The sequence below is a fragment of the Erythrolamprus reginae genome, chromosome 1 (assembly GCF_031021105.1).
Source record: "Erythrolamprus reginae isolate rEryReg1 chromosome 1, rEryReg1.hap1, whole genome shotgun sequence".
NCBI lineage: Eukaryota > Metazoa > Chordata > Lepidosauria > Squamata > Dipsadidae > Erythrolamprus > Erythrolamprus reginae.
Window position 1 is genome coordinate 294,397,589 of NC_091950.1, and position 20,056 is coordinate 294,417,644.

Sequence of the window (20,056 nt, forward strand, 5' to 3'; positions counted from 1 at the left end):
ATCCATTGTACAAATAGATTCATTGATTCAAAATTATGCTGAGTTAATTGAGCATCCAAGAAGTCTTGTGTATAACTTATCTTTTCCAATTTTTTTTTTACTAATTTCAGAATATTACAAGTAACTTTCAGATATATTTTCCAATATATTCCACAGTTTCATACATTTCTTGAAATCACTCTCTAATAATTATGTAAGTTGACATTGTAATGGAGTCAGTTGCATGATAGCAAACTGTTAGCAGTTCAGATCTTAAAGTATCCAAAGAATACAAACATAACTCTTAAATTTCTCTTACATTTCTGGTTTAATAGAGAGTGGTTAAGTTCCACACTATTTGGAACATTGAGTGACTTGAGATTTTTTTAAATATATAATAATAATATTAATAATAATAATAATAATAATAATAATAATAATAATTTATTAGATTTGTATGCCACCCCTCTCCAAAGACTTTTAAATAGCAAGTCAGTAAGCTTTTAAATAGCAAGTCATCTATTTTATCGTGATTCCAGCCATCACCAAAGTTGCCAACTTCCAGTGCAAGTGTCTTGCTGTTTTTAGAATGATCCTATAATAGTCCTCATGGAATAGGAACAGCCTCTTGCAAAATAATACAGGGTCTCATATTCCAAAATCCTAAAAACATGGAAGAACTCCCAGAATTACTCTCTTACTGCACTCCTTCTGCCCACTTCCTTAATTAAACAAAACTTTACTGCAAAATCTACAGCAAAATAGCATGAGTTTCATAACAATGGCATCATCCTTTATTTGTCCAGTCTCTGCACAACTATTGACCTTCATGTATGTCCCTAAGAAATATTAGTGTCTTCACTAGTTTGCTTTGACAAGTAGGAAAAGAAAAAAAAGGGGCTGTGTATCTTCTACCTCTTGATACACCACAGCCCAAACTCTTTCATTATCTTCCCCCAGTGGCCTCATATACATGTTGAAAGGAAGGAAGACAGAATGAAACCTTGTGGAATTCCGCATGAAAGAGAGCCCACGAGGCAGCTCAGCAATTGCCCAATACCATCCTCTGAGATCTTTTTGAGAGGGAAGAATGGAACCAAACAAGTGCAATCCCATCAACCCCAACCTAGATCCACAGGTGAGTCAGCAAAACTCAAAGGTCTTCACTCAGTTGATCCTTAGTAATTACTCATCACTGACAAACCTTTGGTCATTAGTTAGCAGCAACCTAATGTTGGCATTAGATAAGACTTCACTTATCCTCAGAGCATTCTTGCCACGATTGTCCTCAACATAAAATACTCTTGGTCCAAGAAAGAAGGTTAGAAATCAACAGACCTGAAAGTTCACATTAAGAGATATCTAGGCCTTATTTTATTATCTTCCAATTAAGAGTATTAAGTTCTTCAAGAGAACATTGTGGCTGGTTCTATCAGGAACATCCTTCTTTTACTTATTGCACAAACCAGTGACATACTGGTAAAATAATTCAAGTTTATAAACAGGAAAGCCAGTAGAAATTACTCTAGAAAAAAAATTCCTTTCAATCTTCTTACATAGAATTTCTGCAGTTTCTAAGACTTCCACTCATCCACAGCCTTAAAATCTTGTGCTACTTGAAAAAGACTCTTTTTAAAAATTTTATTCTTGGCAAATTCTGGATCTTGAGCTTAATTAATCTTTTGGATTATTTGATAAACAAGTGAAGGCTTTTCACAAGTGTTTTCTGCCATTGAGCCCCTCGCCCCAAATGGAATGATTAATTATAATAGTGTTAAAATAGAAACTGATCTGGTTTTAAAATTATATGTATTAGGTGAATTATAAGTTGTGAGTTATCTAGGTTTACCTGTTTTCCTTCTCAGATGTACTATTTTAATAATTTTAGATAAACCAATCCCTAAATATTGCCATACACAATGAAGATCACAAGCATAAAATCCACTTAAAAAATCAGTGGTCATTAAGGAAATGTATATCATCTGATACCTATTTAAAACTGAAATAAATATTGGGATTTTTTTTTTTACAATGCATTACTCATTTTAACAATTATGTAATAGCTCACATTTCTTGCTTGGCTTTAATGATCTGGACTATCAGCTCCTAACATCCTCATTATTTTATATTCTTGGAGTAATGGTGATCAGAAGCTTATTAGGAAAAAAAGGACTAAGGAAAGTCTGACAACTCTCAAAGCAAACAAACATGAAAAGCACTTTGATGCAGATGTCCTAATAGATGGTAGAACACTGACCTTCACATTAGGTATAAATACCAAAGTTTTTTTAAACAACAATATTTCAAATACCATATGCTCTGCAAAATAATAAACTTCTGAGTAAAGCTTGTAGATTCCTACTAAATTTTGACTGTCAATTTTATATGAACTTCCTTAAAGTAAAGAAATTAGTATTAAGGATGGGAAAAATGGAATAGCTTTGTTTAAGAAAACTAGAAGGGAAACAATGTCAGAGTCGTTCAAAAATTAAAACAAGAAAAAAGGGAAGTTACAATATAGGTATTCTTTCTCTTCTCCAATATTATTTATACGTATATCAAATAATTACACAACATGTTGTCTTCATGTCAATATAAATAATATGATCTATTATTATGTGTGTGGAGACACTTGATATTGCAGGGATCTGGAAAACCAAATGGTGCTAGCACTACCAAAGGTGAGAGGCCCCTAGCAAGATGTATCCAGCAAACCAATGGAGTTGTTAGGAACGAGAAAAAAGAATATTAAAGAAATTTGCAACATCTAATAAACAAACAAACAATCCTCTAATTGTTTAACCTTCCATTAGTCAAATAATATTTTAGAATATGTTAGTTTCTTTTATATGATAATTACTGCACTTACATATTGTAAAATTAACGCTGCAGAGAATTTATTCAACATAGATATCCTTGCCTAGTTTGAGCAATAAAACATTTAATAAATAGAAAACATTTATTTATTTATTTATTTATTTATTAAATTTATATACTGCCCAACTCACTCAGAGGTGACTCTAGACAGCTTACAAGCAAGTAAAATAAACAGAGTTTGAAGGGACCAGAGGGCTTTTAGTTGGCAGGAAAACCTATACCATTTCAGACAAATCATTGTCCAATCGCTTCTTGAAAACTTCCAATATTGGAACATCCACAACTTATGGAGCCAAGTTGTTCTACTGATTAATTGTTCCAACTGTCAGGCAATTTCTCTCTAGTTCTAGGTTGTTTCTCTCATTGATTAGTTTTCATCTTTTGCTTTTTGTCTTGCCTTCAGTTGCTTTGGAGAATAGGATAACGCACACACACCACTCTTCCTCGTGGTAGCCCCTTAGATATTGGAACACTGCTTATCATATCATTCCTAGTCCTTCTTTGCTTTAAGCTAGGGTAAGTAAGAGTAAATAACAAGATAAAATGATAAATATTAACATTACAATTGACTTAAAAGTAACAAGGATGGCAAGGAAGGGAGTAAGATACACATGGTGTAGATATGGAGTCTTATCTCAGTCCTTTAACCACTTTCAGATCAAACAAGATGTTCCATAGGGTAGGAGCCACAGAAGAAAAAGTACTGCTCCTTCCAGCCAGAATTCCATGATTGATAGGGTTCACAACATGCCCCTTCTGCTGGCACAGGGGAAGAGGTGGGACAATGCTATGGGGTGAGATAGTTCATCAGAGTTCTCGGAGAGGGGCGGCATACAAATCTAATAAATAATAATTATTAAAAATGTTATTAATTATTAATCTGAATCCATGGCATAAGAATAATAACCAATATGAAATATTGAATTGGAAGTATTAGAAGCAAAGTGGCAACCAGTGCAGCTTGCACAATGGTGCTACAAAATGGCTTAATCTCAGGGGTGGGCTACCATTCCCAGCCCTACTGGAATGGGCTGGTAGTGTGCACCCCCACACCTGCACATCCCTGTGCCCTGCGCAGAAGCCTAATCTCGCATGAGGATGAGATTTCTGGGTTTTTTTCCGCTTCTGGGCATGCGAAGAAAACCAGAGATAGCCTAAAAAAGGGTAAGTGGCCACTTGCCACTGCTGTTCGCCCCGCTTGCCACTGTTCACTCTCCCACCCGTGCACCTGTCATGGCAGCTCCCTGCCGCCTTTTACCCTGCCTGCCCTCGGCGCCTCTCGCAGCAACGCAGCCTGCAGCTGCCGGCCCCCTTTTGCTCCACCAGCCCTGTTCCTCTCACAGCAGTGGCTCCCCCCCCCACCCACTCTTGCCCACCATGCCACACTGCAAGTGGCCCGCCCATTCTTACCTTGCCTGCAGAGGCGCCGCAGGCATGGTGCGGCCAGAGATGGACAGCAGCCGGAACAGCGTGCGCGTATCTTTCCGGCAGCAAAAATTGCTGGCTTCTTTGCTTCCACACATGTGCAGAAGCAAAAAAGCCAGTAATTTTTTTTACCGGCATTGCTTTGGCTGCTCGTGCACGCACGTGCATGAACAGCTGGAACCGGAACGGGCTATGCACTCCGCTTTCCCCAGCTGAACGACCATTCTGGGCATTCTGGCTGGAGCCCACTCTTGCTTACTCTAGAGACCACAAGAAATGTCCACATGGCTGCATTCTGTGCCAGCTGTAGCTTCTAGAGACACTCCAGCTTTTGCATTTTTTAAAATCCTGTTCCTTCTTTTGGGAGGTTTGGTGGCTGGGTGGGTAGAATTTAATGAAGCAAAAATGAGGTGCAAAATACGTTTATGAATATCATTCAGAACTTTCATGATAGAGTTCCCTTTCATTTCTTCTTTCCTAGGATCTAATTAAATAATTTCCTAATACTTGATCTCCTATGTCACCATGTATGTTGATCCAAGCAGGGACAGAGTGTCATAAATAAATCCAAAAAATAATACTGAGAGAAAAGTTTCAGCTTTTCCTTCTCTGTTCTTTTCCCAATCTAATACGTATATCTTCCCCAGCTGTTATTGTCCCATTGAAGGATTGTCTATCCATCTATTTATTCATCCATATGCTAATCTGTTTATCAGTCTCTGTGTCATATAATCTATCCATACGAAATGAAAATGGGAAGGGGAAACAATGAAAAGCTTCTATATCTATAACACATTTTAAACTTGAGTCACACCTGGCTACTTTGGACTAAAAAAACAAGTGGGAAAACTGGTCACAGAACATTGTAATTCTGTCAGTACTTTTGCTCTGAAGAGTGGCAAAATATTCATTTTATGCATGGGGCTTCCTTCACACCATTATTCAGGGACAGCTTATCAAGATATATATTCACTATACACAAAAGGAAGTATGAAGATAAAGTAAAAAAAGTCTCTAATTTGACATCTGGGAAAGAGCAAAACTAGCTATGGAAAAAGTCTATACAATTTATACATAGCTATCTAACTCATAATAGATACTAAACTTGTCTGCAGGTACATGTGCTGCATATTGCTACTTCCTGGAATACAATAGTGACCAGAAGTAAGTAGTGGTTCCAATGTAGAATGTCATCTTTCTCCTCCCCTCTTCTCCCCACCCCACCCATATACACATATGGGGAGAGGAAGAGAGAACACAACAGCCCCATAGTTGTTTTATTGGATTACAATTGGCTCATTATAACCATTATGATTTAGGATTTGATGGTCACAGGAAGCTGTTCTGTGTCGTGAATTAATTGGGTAGTAATGAATTTTGGTTTGGGGAAACCAGTGCAAAGTGTAGAGGAGTGTATGATAAAACAGCAGAAATATCTGCAGAAAAAAAATGCATATCTTGTGATTGTAGTAGTCCTTGGATTTGATTTGAAATGGAACCCTAGTTATAAGCCCATATCTGTATATGTGTAGGTATAAATACGAAGACTGCTTTTTCAACAATAAAGGATGCATGAAGATATATTTTCAAATGTCGGCTTTTTCTCCTTTTGGGTTTACTATAATTCAGCCAAAATGCTAATCGAAAGTAACAAATCTTTGTATTATAAGTGCTATACACTTGGTTGTGTTGAAACAACATAGAAACCCTGACAAAAATGAAATCACATGGACAGGTTACTTGTTTCTGATTACTTACTGTTAAGTATACAAAGCCTGAGTTTGGTTTATGAAAACCATGGTAGTATCAACTCGCGGAGCCTGATAGTTAGTAGATATAGTCTATAGCCTCAATTATGTATTTCCCTGTAGTTTTTAAGGTGATTTGTCTTATTAAATTTGATGGAAATTTGATCGAAGAAACAAAAGCCCAGGACTTTCTTCAACTTTACAATGTACTTCAAGGGGGGAGCCTCAAACAATGCATTGAAAGGATGAGCAGGGTGGTTGTTTGGTTTTTTTTGCAAAGGCATTTGGAATTCCTACACCATTGTATACTTAACATTCCTGACAGGATTACATAGAGCAAAAGGATATGGTTTTGCTTCTTTTGATTTGCAATGCAAGGGAATAATTTAGGTTTGAATTGTTTCTGGCTATATTCCAAAAGTGTTTTAAGTATTGCACACCTGAAAGTATACTGAGCATAATGCTCTCAAACCATTTGATTTCTAGTTTCCTTGTTATTCCCTTGTTGGGAATGACGATAAGGTTCCTGTTGTTTATGGAGATTTTCGGTCATTCAGGTTATAGTTGTCTCATATATGCTTTTTGAATATGCAACTTGACTATTTATTTTTCCGCTGAGGAAGAGGATGTTTCATTTCTCATCCAAGAAGTCATGGAGCCTCTTGTATGAGAAGCAAAATACCTTCTTCTTCAAGGAAAAAAAACCATAGTGCAGTTGCATTTTGAAAAAGATCCCTCTTGATTTTAGATGTAATGAAATATCTGCAAGAAAACAATCAACCCTTTCAAACCTGAAATACAAATATTATCTTTTCTATACATGAGTGAGCGATTGCTGAATTCCAGGATACATAACCAAGAAAAGTAAATATTTTAAAATAGATAATTGCAATATAAAAATCTGTTCCACTTTGTCATTATTTTAACTTTTCTTGGGTGTAACTTTTTGGTCCTTTTTGTTGATTATTCAGTACTATTATAAATTTAGCTTATCACCTTTTAATACAAAAGAAATATTTATACTAGACATTATTCTGAAGATTCAGAATGTTATGGTCTGAAGATCTTTGCTAGCAGCAACTAATGAAAAGAGGTGTTTGAATGCACGTTTATCCTGAGAATACCTATGGCCATGTATATTCATCAACTGATGACTTTTGGAATATCCATTGACAGTTTCCATTTGTGCAACAGTAATAATTGATGCAGGGGTTTCAGCAGAACATGAAAGATATTTTTTTCATTCCAGCTACATCACTTTTCATGTGTACAATTAACAGCTGATATTCATCCAATCACCCCCTCATTAAACCATCAAATAATACACAGTACATGGGATCAACTCTTTATATGTAAGGTACATCATTAGAACCTACTTAGAAAATAAAATGTTTTAGAAAGCCAAAACAGCTTGATGGCAATTTAACCATACGAGATGCAGATTTAAAATACAACAACATTGTGAGGAGATTTTGACAGAAGCACAACATACATTTCAGGGTTGGGAGGACTGAGCAATCAGAAGATTTATAATTCCAGGTGAGAAATGACTCAAAATTTGCAATGTTGCCTACAAGGAGTATTAGACTTGGGAGCAGATTTTTATCAAGCTTTTTCCCTTACTAGGTTGGCCTAAGCTTCAGCTAGAAATTGAACATAAATGACTTGATCAATAACGTCAAATGATGAATTAATCTATGTGATACTGTAATAACAACAATAATAATTTTATGATTTTCTATTTTCTTCTTTTCATTTCCCCCCTTATACTTCTCCTATAGAGGTCCTTTTGTAGTGCCATGGTAGAGGAGCTGAGAATGTCCTTGAAATGTCAACGTCGGTTAAAACACAAACCACAGGCTCCTGTAATTGTGAAGACAGAAGAGGTTATCAACATGCACACATTTAATGACAGAAGGTTGCCAGGAAAAGAAACTATGGCATAGAGCTGGGAGACCACCCAACCCCAAGCACAAACTGTTGCTTTCCCCCCCCCTTTCCTTTCCTTTCCTTTTCCCTCCCCCAAACCAACGTTTGCGAGAATGTTTCCTGTGGAAATATGCAACCTGTGCAAAATAAAATGAGTTACCTCATGCCGCTGTGTCTATGAACTAGAGACTCGGAGATCTAAGCAGTTGCAAAGGCCAGACTCGAATCACAAGCATCACAGAGCAACCGTATTTGTCAGGGGAGGGAGGGGTCGGGGTGTTGGCATTCCACCGTTTGTCATGGGGTCCACCTTTCTGTAACAAGCAAAAGTTCTATGGGAATTTTCTGGAGTCACAGTGAGAAATGGCAGGTTCCTTTTTGAAGTGCATCATTTGCCAGGGACTGAAGAAGCAATCAAACAGCTTCAAGAAAGTAACTACTGTACCAGAGGAGTTTCTGAAAAATAATAGCTCAAAACTCTATTCACAGAAAAAAAAAGAAAAACCTAACTCTGTCCTGTACTCTTGAGCATAGAAGATCTTATAATTGCTGACCAAAGTCAATATGGACCTGCCAGTTGATAGGAGCTTATTCAGAGGGAAAGTCATGAAAAAAAGGAAACCGTAAATAGAAGAATGGAAACAGAAGTGTTACTTGCAATTTTTGTTTCTCTCACTGTGTCATTCACCTGAATAAAGATAAAAACCTATGCCAATAGAAAAAAAAATCACATAATTCATGTGTGTTGGAGCTTGGAGAGAACCCCAAAGAGGTGGGCCATATTTTAAATAAGACAAAAAAGAGTTTTCCCTCAATTTCTTTTCTTAAAGATGATGTTCCTTATGATGCCTAACTATAAGCAATTCTGTCATTGTTTTAACTGTGAAGCAAAGTACACATTTGATATAGCAGAAGAGTGTAATTTGTAGCCCTGGAGGGGGGTCTGGAAAACTCTTGTTTCTGCTTCAAAATGAACTCAAGGGAGCCTGTGACATTCTCAAAAGTAGCTGAAGTATAGATGGGCCGCCTAACCAGCAGGGAAAGTGGAAAACCTAAAAACTGGACTGCATTTCTCAACACAATCAGTGGTGTTTAATTGAGCAACACTCTTGAGCCTTTTTTTCCCTTATCCAAAAAAGCAAGAGGGAAAAGAATGTTCAGATTTATTTGTGGAAATGCAAGATTTCTATGAAAATAGTTTTTTGTATGGAAATTTTTTGTAATAACTTTTTAAAATCAACAATCTCAAGAACCTGCGTTTCAATCACGGTCAGGGGTGTGGTGCAAAGAGTGGCTGGTAGTGCGTGTGCACCACCAACGTTTGGTGAAAACTATTTTTATCATGGAAAAAAAATGGGGGAATCTTAGAAATATTTTCAAGTTAGATAATATAATATCTAGGTGCACTACCAATACTGCTTATAATACCACACCCTTGGTTTTCACTAGACTGATATTATGCTGTAATGAACCAATGTGTGTAAATTATGAAAGACACAGATCTCTTGACTACATTGTGATAACAGTTGAAGTACACACAGTTTGCTGTTTGAATCCAATGCACAAACATTAAAAAAAACAATGATCACAACACATACATAATGATAATTGTCCGTTTTCAGTTGTTTTCGGGGAAGAGTGGATTGGGAATTTTGATGTGATTTGAACAACATGTGTGTAGGACTGTTAGAACTTCTAATATTAAGATCTAATTCTGCACTCAGTTCCCTCTGAGTTTGCAAGAACACTGGCATCTGAAATGTATTTCAAGAGGAGGCCCACTCCATCTCACTGGCTACTACTACTTTCAATTAGTTGTTAATTGTTGGGCATTGTCTAAAGGGGATCCTTTCTGTGCAAGATCTCTGGGAATGGATAACAGTTGCAGAATGTGTTCATGTGCAACTTTTATTATTTTCAGAAAAATCTACACAGAAGAACCATCTGCTGATTCTTCTTCCTGTCTTTTGAGGCCCTGGGTAAGGAGCCCCTGTGTGAGTGATATATAAAACAACTGGTGTTTCAAATACCTTTCTGGTGCTCAAAACAGATGTGATACCATCTTAATAATTTTAACATAGTCTTACTGTAAATTTGTATCCTGAAAATGTATAATGTAGGGACACTTGACTATAGCCACAGTTTATAAATATAGCTTTTTATGCCAAACAAATCACTTATTTCTTTTCTTCTTTTATTTTTAATAAACAGAATCCAAACATGATTTTGTAGAAACAATGAGTCATCTGTAGATAATGAACATACTGTTGGTATATTCAAGGCACAAATGTTCATTTTAAAAATCTGCACCTTTTTTTTAAAAAAAAAACCTTTATAAAGTGTTGAATGTGTCTATAGACAAACCAACTCTTGCAATGTATGGGAACAATTTATCTTTCCATTATGGTTGTTGTAACGTGTATGGACCTCAGAGCACATGGAGGGCCCTATATTCCAGTATTCCCTGGTTCCTCCGTATTTCCTCTGAAAGCAAAGCAAGGTATGACTAATTATGAGATGACTCTAACGGTGAGACCCATTTGCACTGGGATTTGGATGTGGGCTGTGGCTGTAATTCTCATATGTTACACTAAGTATTGTTATACGTTCTGCTTGGGTGAGTAAATGGTTAAACAAGTGCAGTCCGTGGCATGACTCAAAAATGCCTGAAACAGGTTAGAGTTCCTCTTTGTTTCAGCAAGACTCATATTCCCAGTGTCCCAAAGTGCCACAGGAGCAGTGTCATCACAGAAGGTTACTTGTCACTATCATACAGGGAATAGTAACTACACTTTCACATACATGTGGGAATCTCTTTCTTCTAATTTCTTCTAGTTTCCAAAAAAAAAATTCCTCTTGCATAATAGAGCTTGTCTATAATTGCAATATGTTTCATGTATACAACTGCTTTGCTAAAGTGAAATTCAATATGGATAAATTACATTGTGAAAAAGTCGTACTACTGATTTTGAAGCATTCGGGAAACCAAAGCTTGTTATGAATTGGAACCTATGTGCCTTGTTCTGCACGTTTTTGATAAAAAGAAAGACTTTACTGTATAATGAAATTCAGGAAAATTATTCTCACCCTTGACTCTTTTTACTCCCTATTCAATTTAGTCTGGGTTTTGTTTCATGGCATTACAATACAATGTATTTCAAGCTGAGGTATTATGAATTAGATCTTGCCATCAACATGCACAGATCAAGGATTGTTTAAGTATAAGATCAAGTGCACCTGAGCTACTACTAAGTATATCAGTTCACATAAAACAATTGGCACTGTGTGTGAATTATTCACCAATAAATAATTTGCAATGACCCCATTCAAAAACAGCCAGAGTACTGTTGTAGTCAAGGTACTGAACTAAGGTTCTAGGACTCTTTTGGCATGAAGCTAACTATTGTTCTTACATCAATCCTACTCATCATTATCCAGCTCTGCAATATACTGGCTGAGGAAAAATAACACATCACACTGTATCATGTACTAATACCTTGTTTTCCCCAAAATACGACATATTAAGAAAGTAAGCAAGCCCTAGCTTGATTTTTACATGTGCACCCAATATAGGCCCTACCCCCCAAATAAGTCCCAATTAAGACCCCAGCCACTCAGAGGGCACAGGTAAAATTAGGGTGGGGATGGGTGGGTGGAGCTGCCCTACTATTTAGCTTTTGATATTTTCAGTCAGGTGTCACACATCTCCCACATTTATTCTGCTGGTAAGGCTTTTCTGGAGGGCTCTGTAACAGAGCTTTGGTTTGATCCAGAGCTCTATTATTGGTTACAGAGTCCTTCAAGAAGGAAGTTCCTGAAAGCCTCTGGCAGTGAAAAGGAGGCCGGGGATGATGAATGCAAGTGAGGTGAGTCAACACTGAAAATAAGAACTGGTACCTCTTTTGGTGGCAAAAAAATTATAAGACACCGTTTCGGTTTTGGTAAAACACAGGTAAGCATTGCTATAGGAATTAAGTGAAAACAATGCAAAAAAGAAAAAAATTCTGCAACTAAAAAAGGAAAATGTAGAGAATAATAGCAATCTCTTTCACTATTATGCAGATCGTAGGACATCTGAAGGCCAACCAGTTGTAAAAGTCTAAGCTTTAAAGCCTAAGACATTGGCTTGATTTTGTTCTATTGCTTGCATTATATTGAATTCCAAAATGACATGGTCACTCTCACCCAATCTTCTGGCAACTTCAATGCCCTTTATCGTCTCTATTTGTAAGAATTACCACCATTATAGTTGTCCCTCTAGTTCCCTTCTCTAACTTTTGGATAGTGATTAATTGCCCCTTGGTTGTCTTGCTATATTATTTTGGGAATCCCACTGTATAATATGTGGATAATGTGGCAGTAGCAAAGAGTACAAACTTGTAAACATGAAGTCAGGAAAGCTAAGGCTCAGAATGTAATTAAGGAAGTAATCTGTCCACTAATAAGAGAAGATGGCAAGGAAAAAATGGGCAGTAGAGAGAAAGCAGAGCTGCTGAATTTATTATTTGCATCTACCTTCATGCAAAAAGAAAATGTAGCCCAATCTACCAAAAACATAACCATAAAAGACAGACTAGGAATACAAATAAGCAAGACAACTGTGAGAAAACACCTGTCCACTCTATATGTGTTCAAATCACCGGGACCTGATGAATCACACCCCAGAGTTCTGAAGGAGCTGGCAGATCTGATCTTGGAACCATTGAGTCATATCTTTCAAAGATCCTGGATCACCAAGGACTGGGAAAAAGCTGATGTGATTCCCATCTTTAAAAAAAAAAAAAAAGGGTGGGGGAGATCCAGGAATCTATAGACAATCAGCTTGACAATATAAACTGAAATGATGATGATGAATGATGATGATGATGATAATAATAATAATAATAATAATAATAATAATAATAATAATAATAATAATAATAATAATACCTGGGAAGATCCTGGAAAAGTTAATCAAGCAACAGATCTGCAGAAACCTAGAAGCAAGCAGTTATAAATAGAAGCCAATATAGGTTTGTCAAAACAAATCTTATTTCATTCATTGACAAAGTGATTAAATTAGTAGATCAGGAAATTGCTGTGGAGATAGTACACTTGCATTTCAGTGAGGCTTTTGACAAAATGAAGCAAAATGTACTTCTTCATAAACTAGAAAAATGTGGGATAGACAGCACCACCAAAAGATTAATTTGTAACTGGCTGACAAATAACATTCAACATGTAATCCTTAATAGAACTACATCTACATGAAGGGAAGTAAGTAGTGGGATACCCCAAGCTTCCATTTTAAGCCTAAAATGGCAATTTGCAAAGCTTTCAATTTGCCATAAGCAGAAAGTGGGAATAACTGATGGAGCTGATTCATTGCCCCAACTGAAAATCCATCTCACACATGGCTTTCTACAGATTGTATCCTAGGTCACTGGAGTCAGCAGGAGGATTGTGGGTTTTACAGTCTGCCAATGTAATTCATTGGAAAATATTATTTATGACGCGCCCAGGGAGGGGGGGGGAACAGGATCATGGCCCCCCATAAATTACATGAGGTTAGAGTTGACTCCACCTGAGTAATTGCCAGAATGTTGCTCCTAATAAATGGATTTAAAAAAAAAAAAAAAAAAAGGCTTGGCTTGTGGCTCATGAATTAATTAGGGCACCTTTCAGAAACTTCACAGAGGCTCAGCTCTGGCCTCACATAATTTATGAGCCCCCATGACTCTGTCTCCCTCCTCCTCCCTGGGCAGGTCATAAATCACATTCTCCAATGAACCACGTTGGTTGGCCTCATGCCCACATGCCTCCTGCTGACTCTGGTAACCCAGGATACAATCTGTAGAAAGGCATCGTTCTTTAATTAGGGCTCTTTTGGAAACTTCACATAATACTCTTCAATAGCTTCATAAACAATTTAGATGAATGAATAGAAGGGGGGAAGCAGCTTCTTTAAAGCTGCTATTTCATTTTGACATTCTTCTTCCATGTTTCCCTATGGGTTGAACTCCCTTACCTTTTGTTGAAAACCTTCCAGTTTCCCTTAAAATGCTATGCCTAGAACTAGAACTAGAACCTTGTGGAAGAAGTTTGGCCAGAAAGCATTTTGATTGTCCTAAATGGGACAATCTGCCACCCAGTTCTCCATCTCCATCAAATTTTCAGATAACACTAAACTGGCAGAAAATATTCTCAAGATCCAGAATAGACTTGAGCATTGTCTAACAAAATGAAATTAAATGTAGACAAAAGGAAGGTTTACACTTAGAGAAGAAAAACCAAATGTACAGGTATAGCTTAGATGAAACTTGGCTCAATAGCAATAACTGTGAAAGGAATCTTGTAGTCCTAGGGACAATGATGTAATAATAATAATAATAATAATAATAATAATAATAATAATAATAATAATAATTTATTAGATTTGTAATGCCACCCCTCTCCGAAGACTCAACCAGTTGTGTGTGGCAGCCCCAAAACCCCAATACAATCCTAGCTTGCATTAACAAAGGCATTGAATTAACACATGAAGTATTAGTACCACTCCATAAAACCTTAGTGAGTCCACACCTGGAATACTGTGATCATTAGCACTGATGATGGTACCTAGTTTGGGTAATAAAATATTTGCAAGAAAACAGTGAAGCTCAGAAATCACCAAGGACTCCTCATTTCAACCCTGAGCCACAAATATTCCCCTTGAAATGAAACTTTTGCTGTCTCCATTGCAGAGTTCATCTATACATTTCTTCCAGGGAGCTTGTTTGTTTATTAAACACATTTTATATACAAATTTATATACAGTAGGTGCCCAATTCAAACATAGGGTGTTTAGCCACTGGAGAAGAGTTTGACAGCCCACAGTAGTTAGTTTAGCCATCGGAGAAGAGTTTGACAGCTCCTTTCAATCACATAAGCAGTTCCATCACTGAGAAAATGTATTATGACCCTTTATTACAAAATTACCTGGATTTGTACATACAGTATTTGAAGAAGAAAAGGATGTCTAAAACTTCGGTTTACATCACACTATTATACACAAATGCGCTCCATTTTACCTGGGATATCTCTTTAGAGGAACAGCATTACATTTGAGCAAATTAACATACTTCTAAGTATCTTAAGGCATTTTTAAATATCATGTATCCAAAGAGCCGCAATCTTATTAGAATTTTTTTCTTTTATATATGTTATGATCCTTGTGATATGAAATACAATGTAGTAATATAATCACACTAATATTTTAAAGTAAATGATAAAATAATAAGTGCTAGTAGCTTACATCTCTGAAGTGATGTTCCTAGATAATAATCTTCTCCATTGTTCGGTAACTTTTATTATAGTGACTTGGAAATCTAGGAGGAATTAGAGCCTCAACAACAGCAACAGTCACAAGAAAAGGAAGACCATTTCATATATTATTAATCATAATGGGAATATATCCATGTAAAACCTATTAAGAAATACATCCTTATGAGGAATTTATATAACCTCAAAGGAATATTTTGAAGTTCTCCAACATAACACTAGGTTGTTCTGCTCCAGCTATGGACTACAAAGAATGAAGCACACACAAAGTCTGTACAAACCTTGGTTTACTAATTGAGGACTACTAATGAGTTTTCTTAGTAGTCATCAAACACGAATACAGTTCAAAGCAATCTTTTCTAAACACCAGCTGTTAATTCAACTTCATTGACAGCCAGCATGAGTCCACAAAATAATAATTCAATTCCGAGTAAACAGTCTTGTAGATAAAAGCAATCTTACAGTTTTTGGCAAAATGCCCAGAAGCAATTTGCAGGAAAAATGCTAAGAGAGAGAACAAGAGCTGGAGTCAAGATGTGAAGGAATATGAACAAAGCTGTTTCCTGTAAATTGGCTCCTTTATCCGCATCCCTGACCCATATCTCCTCCTGAGGAACCATTCTTGCTTTTTGGCAGCTCTGCATGCCTGTGCATTGATAATAGGGTTCTCCTCTTCCTCCTCATCATTGATGGGAGCCTCGGAAGGTTCTGAAGGCCCTGGCTGAATCTCCACCTCTTGCACCAAGTCATCTCCAGCCTCCTCACTTTTCAACTCAGGTGCCAGCTGTGCAGGCCATTGGTGCATCATCACATCATCTTCTCTGCTATCAGAATCAGCTACCAGCTGCATGGGCTCCTGGCGGGCCACGACACTAGTTTGCTATCCAATATGGCATTTCCTAAACCTGTATTCAGATTATAACTTTATGACTGTTGCTGAAGCTTTGTCAGTTTTAAAATAAGATGAAACATGCTCCCTTTAAAGCTACAGATTCCCCTCACCAGGGATGAGCTTCAAAAAATTTAGCAAGGTGTTCTCTGCCTGTTTGCTGGCTGGGCTGGCCATTGTGGGCATGGTCTAGTTGGCCTCTTTAACCACAGTGGCGGCGGTGGTGGTGTTTTTGCCTTCCCATGGCTCCAGAGCTTTTCCTTGAGCTTCCAGAAGGCGAAAGTGGCCTCCCCAGGCTCTGGAGGCTCTCTGGAAGCCAGAAACGGTCCTGTTTCCAGCCTTCCTAAACTTCTGGTAGGCACATTTTTCATCCTTCCAAGCCTCTATACACACCCTGCACTTACTTCTATGCAAAACAGGCAATGTGGGTACTCCTGGGAGGGAAGGGGGCAGGGCCAGCCAGAAATGGGATTTGGGGGTTCTCCAAACTGCACAGAATCTTAGCTAGAGGTTCTCCTGAACCCTCAAGCAGCCCTCTTTGAACATATGTGCTAATTCTTCCCAATTCTAGGGGGTGGTGCTCATCTCTGTTTCAAAGCCAAAGAGCCAGTGCTGTCTGAAGACATTTCTGGAGTCATATGGCTGGCACGACTAAATCCCTAAGATGCATGGAATGCTGTTACCTTCCCACCAAACCTGGTCCCTCTTTTTTTTAATTGCATTTTTATATGTTTTCAAACTGCTAGGTTGGCCAAAGCTGGGACAAGCAATGGGAGCTCACTCCGTTACGTGGCACTAGGAATTTGAACCACTAAACTGCCAACCTTTCTGATTGACAATCTCAGCATCTTAGCCACTGAGCCAGTACAGTGGAACCCCGACATAAGAGCTGCTCTACTTAAGAGCAACTCGAGATAAGAGCTGGGAGGGGAGAGATATTTTTGTTCTACTTACAAGCCCAAATTCGAGATACAAGCGCCAAGGAGCTGTCTCCTGAAGCCAAACGCTAACTTCCGTGTTCGGCTTCAGGAGACAGCTGCGAAGCGGTGCGCGTGTTTTAAAAGGTTGCAGCCGGCCTGGGGGGCTCGGGGTGGTGCTTGCAGCTTTCTTTCTTGCTCTTTTTCTTTCTCTCTTTTACCTTCCCTTCCTCTATTTCTTCTTTTCTTTCTCCTTCCCACCTTCTTCCCTCCCTCCCTCCCTTCACTCATTCCTCTCTTACTCTCCCCTTTCATAAGTTTCCTTGCTTCCTTCCTTTGTTCCTTCCCCCTTTCTTTCTTTCTTTCTTTCTTGCTTGCTCTTTTTCTTTCTCTCTTTTACCTTCCCTTCCTCTATTTCTTCTTTTCTTTCTCCTTCCCACCTTCTTCCCTCCCTCCCTCCCTTCACTCATTCCTCTCTTACTCTCCCCTTTCATAAGTTTCCTTGCTTCCTTCCTCTGTTCCTGTCCCTTCCCTCTTTCCTTCCTTCCTTCCCACCCTCCGTCCATTCATTCACCCATTCCTCTCTTGATCGCTTAAAGCCGGTCCCTGGTGCAAAAAGGGTTGGGGACCTCTGTCCTACAGGATTGGGTGGCAGAGAAGTTGAACATATGTAAATTTAAAAGTTTAAGAAAGTTTACAAGTTAAGTGAAAGAAACTTCATTATTCATTTATATGTACATGTACATTTCTTCATTAAAAACATGTCTTTCTGCATAATTTAGACTAACTTTGTGAGTTTTTTGAGGGCTGGAACCAATTAAAATTATTTACATTAATTCCTATGGGGAAAAGTCGTTCGAGATAAGAGCTGCTCGACTTAAGAGCCCAGGTCCGGAACGAATTAAACTCGTATCTCGAGGTACCACTGTATATTCCTTTTTTTTCTCCACCTCCATTTAGAAGTGAAATTTATCTGACTTTTCACAGTATAAAATTCTAGCAACCAGTTGGTTTTTGTCAAAAGGACCAGGCTGCTCTGCAGCCTACAAAATCTAAAAGCCAATTATGTAGCATCTGGTATAATAAAACCAGAATTTAAAAACTGACTAGTCATCATTCCTCCCATTCATTTGTATGAATAGGAAAATTTTGTTTGATCACCACTATAGTTGGTAGGTGTAAGAGTTTTCAATAACTAAAGTAGGAGGATTGCTTTTTTTTTGTCCTTTGAAGGCTGAAAGAACACCTGCACAAGAAACTCTTAAACATATAAAGCAATACAAGGACAAGGGATGTAGAATGAGGAATATACCATTTTTAGCAGAGGACTTTTTTCCTTAAACCTGACTCTGTCTCCAATTATATGAGATATTACCACTATGTATAAAGTTAAAGTTTTTAAAATGCTCTGATATAGTCACAGTAATTATAAAAGCAAATGCTGTTCCATTTTTTTCCCTTTCTTTCTGTTCAAACCGGCAAATTGTTTTGGCTTTCTTCTTCACCTTAGTCATAAAAAATGTTCTGTTTTTAATTATTTGTGTATATAATAGTCTCTTTACCTTCTTCTTCTTTTTCAGTCTAAACGCTCTGTCGGACTTCTTTGTCTTTTTTGCTTCCTCTTTTGACGGAGCGCCGAGCATTCGGAGCTTGTATCTTTGTCCCTGGTGCTGTGGGGCAATCCTACACCTTCAGGGTATCAGCAAGTATCCCCCCGGACACTCAGAAGCCCCCTTTTCTGGAGCGGACTCTCCAGGTCCAATCGAATTGCTGCAGGTGCGACCACCAGGGCAAAATGGAGGTCCGGGGATGGAGCCCTGTCCCCAGCCTCCCAGCGTGGCTTGGTTGCCATCCAGAAGTCTGGCCTTTACTTTCCACATCCTCTTTAGTTCCACTTTCATGGTTTGGTTCCAAACCAACAACCCAAGTCTGATAGATATGGGTAGAAACTTATCAGAAGTGCCATAATACAATTCAATATCAATGTAAACTACTACATGATAGTTTATGACAGAAGAGAGATGAAATATGTTATCCTAAAAAGCTTTTCCATTTCCATTTCACCCAAAATACTGGAATTTACAGGTTGATATCAGATAATGTTCATATAATGCTTATTTATGATTGAGGAATATTCAGATGTTTTTGGCATATTCTTATACATTCAAGACCAGAAGTGAATTCACTTGAGGCATTGTGCTCCAATAGTGCCTCAAATGAATCGTTTATGAAACTGGGAATGTATATTATGCTCCTTTGTGTATGACCACTTTTCCACAATTATTTTGGACTTTACCAACAGAGAATGCTTAATGAGCTGCTAATGAATGCTTAATAAGCTTCTAATGAAATCCATAGTTCATACAGTTTTAAAATTAGCAATCATTTACCATTATATTTTATCCACTGAACATGCTTTATTGAATATTCCATGACAAGTTACCCAATAATTATATCTGACTCAACATCTTATCCCCTCCCCAAATGTTTATTAAAATAAGATTAAGTTTGGGACTTTTAAAAGAAGCTACAGATTATCTTTTTCCAGCTGTTTTATTCTAGAGATCAATTCATGATGCTGAACTTGCATTTCTGCCTTTTTTTTTTCTTGGCAAGTTTTTCAATTTTGAAAGCTGCAGGCTGTAGGTACAACACGATCCCTTTCATTCCTGACATCTATTGATTTGGGGTGACTGAAGTGTGTTGAGATTAATATATCTCTAGAACAATTCCTGGGATTCACAATAGAGATCAAAATATTGTCATTGCCATAATGACAAGCATATTGATAAGTTTGCACCATGCAATAATCATAAGGAAACTTTAGCCCTAAAGTTGGGCAGTAGGAATGTTCGGACAATAACCCCCAGTTTTTCTGATGATTTGCAAAAAATAGATGATGCACACAAGACTGTTGTTATCAATATGGAGCTGAGCAAACTGCAAATGGACATAGTTGTCTTTCAAGAGATATGGTTGTCAGACTCAGGATC

At 37.7% G+C, this 20,056-nt stretch overlaps 1 protein-coding gene across 3 annotated transcripts in view; it reads left to right on the top strand.

The window, feature by feature from the left end:
* GRIK2 (glutamate ionotropic receptor kainate type subunit 2) overlaps positions 1-9,553 on the top strand; it is a 581,525-nt gene extending 571,972 nt beyond the window's left edge. For 2 of the 3 annotated variants that reach the window (XM_070733274.1, XM_070733275.1), the window contains exon 16: positions 7,811-9,553. In XM_070733274.1, the coding sequence (XP_070589375.1) occupies positions 7,811-7,975 (165 nt within the window). In that variant the 3' untranslated portion in view covers positions 7,976-9,553. Of the gene's footprint in view, positions 1-939; positions 1,118-7,810 lie in introns of all 3 variants that reach the window. The other variant, XM_070733273.1, reaches the window with a different exon arrangement.
* The last annotated feature ends 10,503 nt before the right edge of the window (positions 9,554-20,056 follow it).